This window comes from Lagopus leucura, unplaced genomic scaffold, assembly GCF_019238085.1.
Source record: "Lagopus leucura isolate 7727_CA_CO unplaced genomic scaffold, USGS_WTPT01 33530-0_obj-0_obj, whole genome shotgun sequence".
Taxonomy (NCBI): Eukaryota; Metazoa; Chordata; class Aves; order Galliformes; family Phasianidae; genus Lagopus; species Lagopus leucura.
In genome coordinates, this window is record NW_024966936.1 from 1 (window position 1) to 1,737 (window position 1,737).

The following is a 1,737-nucleotide window of genomic DNA, read 5'->3' on the forward strand; positions in this document are numbered from 1 at the left end:
AGCAGCTGCCTGGGGCACTGGACTTCTCTATTCCCTGCTGCACACTGTCAGTACATTTTCACTGCCTCTCTGCCATGGCAATGCTGTGGATCAGTTCTTCTGTGAAATCCCCCAGATCCTCAAGCTCACTTGCTCAGAATTCTACCTTAGGGAATTTGGACTTATCATGGCTGGTGTTCTTGTCTTATTTGGGTGCTTTGTATTCATTGTTGTGTCCTATGTGCAGATCTTCAGGGCCGTGCTGAGGATGCCCTCTGAGCAGGGACGCCACAAAGCCTTCTCCACATGCCTCCCTCACTTGGCTGTGGTCTCCCTCTTTGTCACCACTTCGATGTTTGCCTATCTGAAGCCACCCTCCGTCTCTTCCTCATCGCTGGACCTGGTGGTGTCATTTCTGTACTCGGTGGTGTCTCCAACACTGAACCCCCTCATCTACAGCATAAGGAATCAGGAGCTCAAGGGTGCCCTCAGGAAAGTACTCTATTATGCATTGTTTGCCCATCAAAACAATGTTCATCATACCCTCAAGACTGCAAAAAAGTTAGGAAAAGTATGATTTATTTTATGTGATGTTTCCATTTTTTCTTTGTATTTTTTTGTCATAGCTATAATGAACTTAATTCCGATTAAATAATATTCATCATCAGTCTTTATGTTTACCTATTTTTACTTCCATGTCTTGAACCTATTGTACTTAAGGAACCAGGTTCAATGAATAGATAAAGAAATGTTCCTCAGGGGTCTGTGCTGGGTCCGGTCTTGTTCAACATCTTCATCAATGACCTTGATGAGGGGATAATGGCCACCCTCAGCAAGTTTGCCGATGATACGAAGTTGGGAGGATTGGCTGACACGCCTGAAGGCTGTGTTGCCATTCAGCAAGACCTGGATAGGCTGGAGAGCTGGGCAGAAAAAAACCGGATGAGGTTTAACAAAAGTAAGTGTAGAGTCTTGCATCTGGGGAGGAATAATTCCATGCACCAGTACAGGTTGGGGGATGAGCTGCTGGAGGGGAGCTCTGTGGAAAGGGACCTGGGTGTCCTGGTGGATGACAGGTTGGCCATGAGCCAGCAGTGTGCCCTTGTGGCCAAAAAGGCCAATGGCTTACTGGGGTGCATTAAAAAGTGCGTGGCCAGCAGGTCAAAGGAGGTGATCCTCCCCCTCTACTCTGCCCTGGTAAGACCTCATCTGGAGTACTGCGTCCAGTTCTGGGCTCCCCAGTACAAAAAAGACAGGGATCTCTTGGAAAGGGTCCAGCGGAGGGCCACGAAGATGGTGAAGGGCCTGGAGCATCTCTGCTATGAGGAAAGGCTGAGTGAACTGGGTCTGTTCAGCCTTGAGAAAAGAAGACTGAGAGGGGACCTGACCCAGGCCTATAAGAATGTAAGGTGTGGGGGGCAGAATGGCGAGGCTGGACTCTTTTGAGTGGTGGGTGGAGACAGGACAAGGGGAAACGGCCATGCGTTATGCACCAATGTGCACAAGAACTTCTGTACAGTGAGGTGACGGAGCACTGGAACAGGCTGCCCAGGGAGGTGGTGGAGTCTCCTTCTCTGGAGATGTTCAAGACCTGCCTGGATGCCGACCTGTGCTACCTGGTGTAGGGAACCTGCTTTGGCAGGGGGGTTGGACTCGATGATCTCAGGAGGTCCCTTCCAACCCCTACAATTCTGTGATTCTGTGATTCTGTGAAATCAGCAGAGGATCATTTGTTTTGCCTCCCATCTAGTCTGGATC

The 1,737-nt window shown here is 49.5% G+C and overlaps 1 protein-coding gene across 1 annotated transcript; it reads left to right on the forward strand.

The window, feature by feature from the left end:
* Nucleotides 1–4: 4 nt before the first annotated feature.
* LOC122192875 (olfactory receptor 14J1-like) lies at nucleotides 5–641 on the forward strand (the record flags this gene model as incomplete). Its single annotated transcript, XM_042893562.1, has 1 exon — nucleotides 5–641. A coding segment is annotated over one exon (552 nt), but the record flags the coding sequence as incomplete, so codon positions are not given.
* Nucleotides 642–1,737: the final 1,096 nt, after the last annotated feature.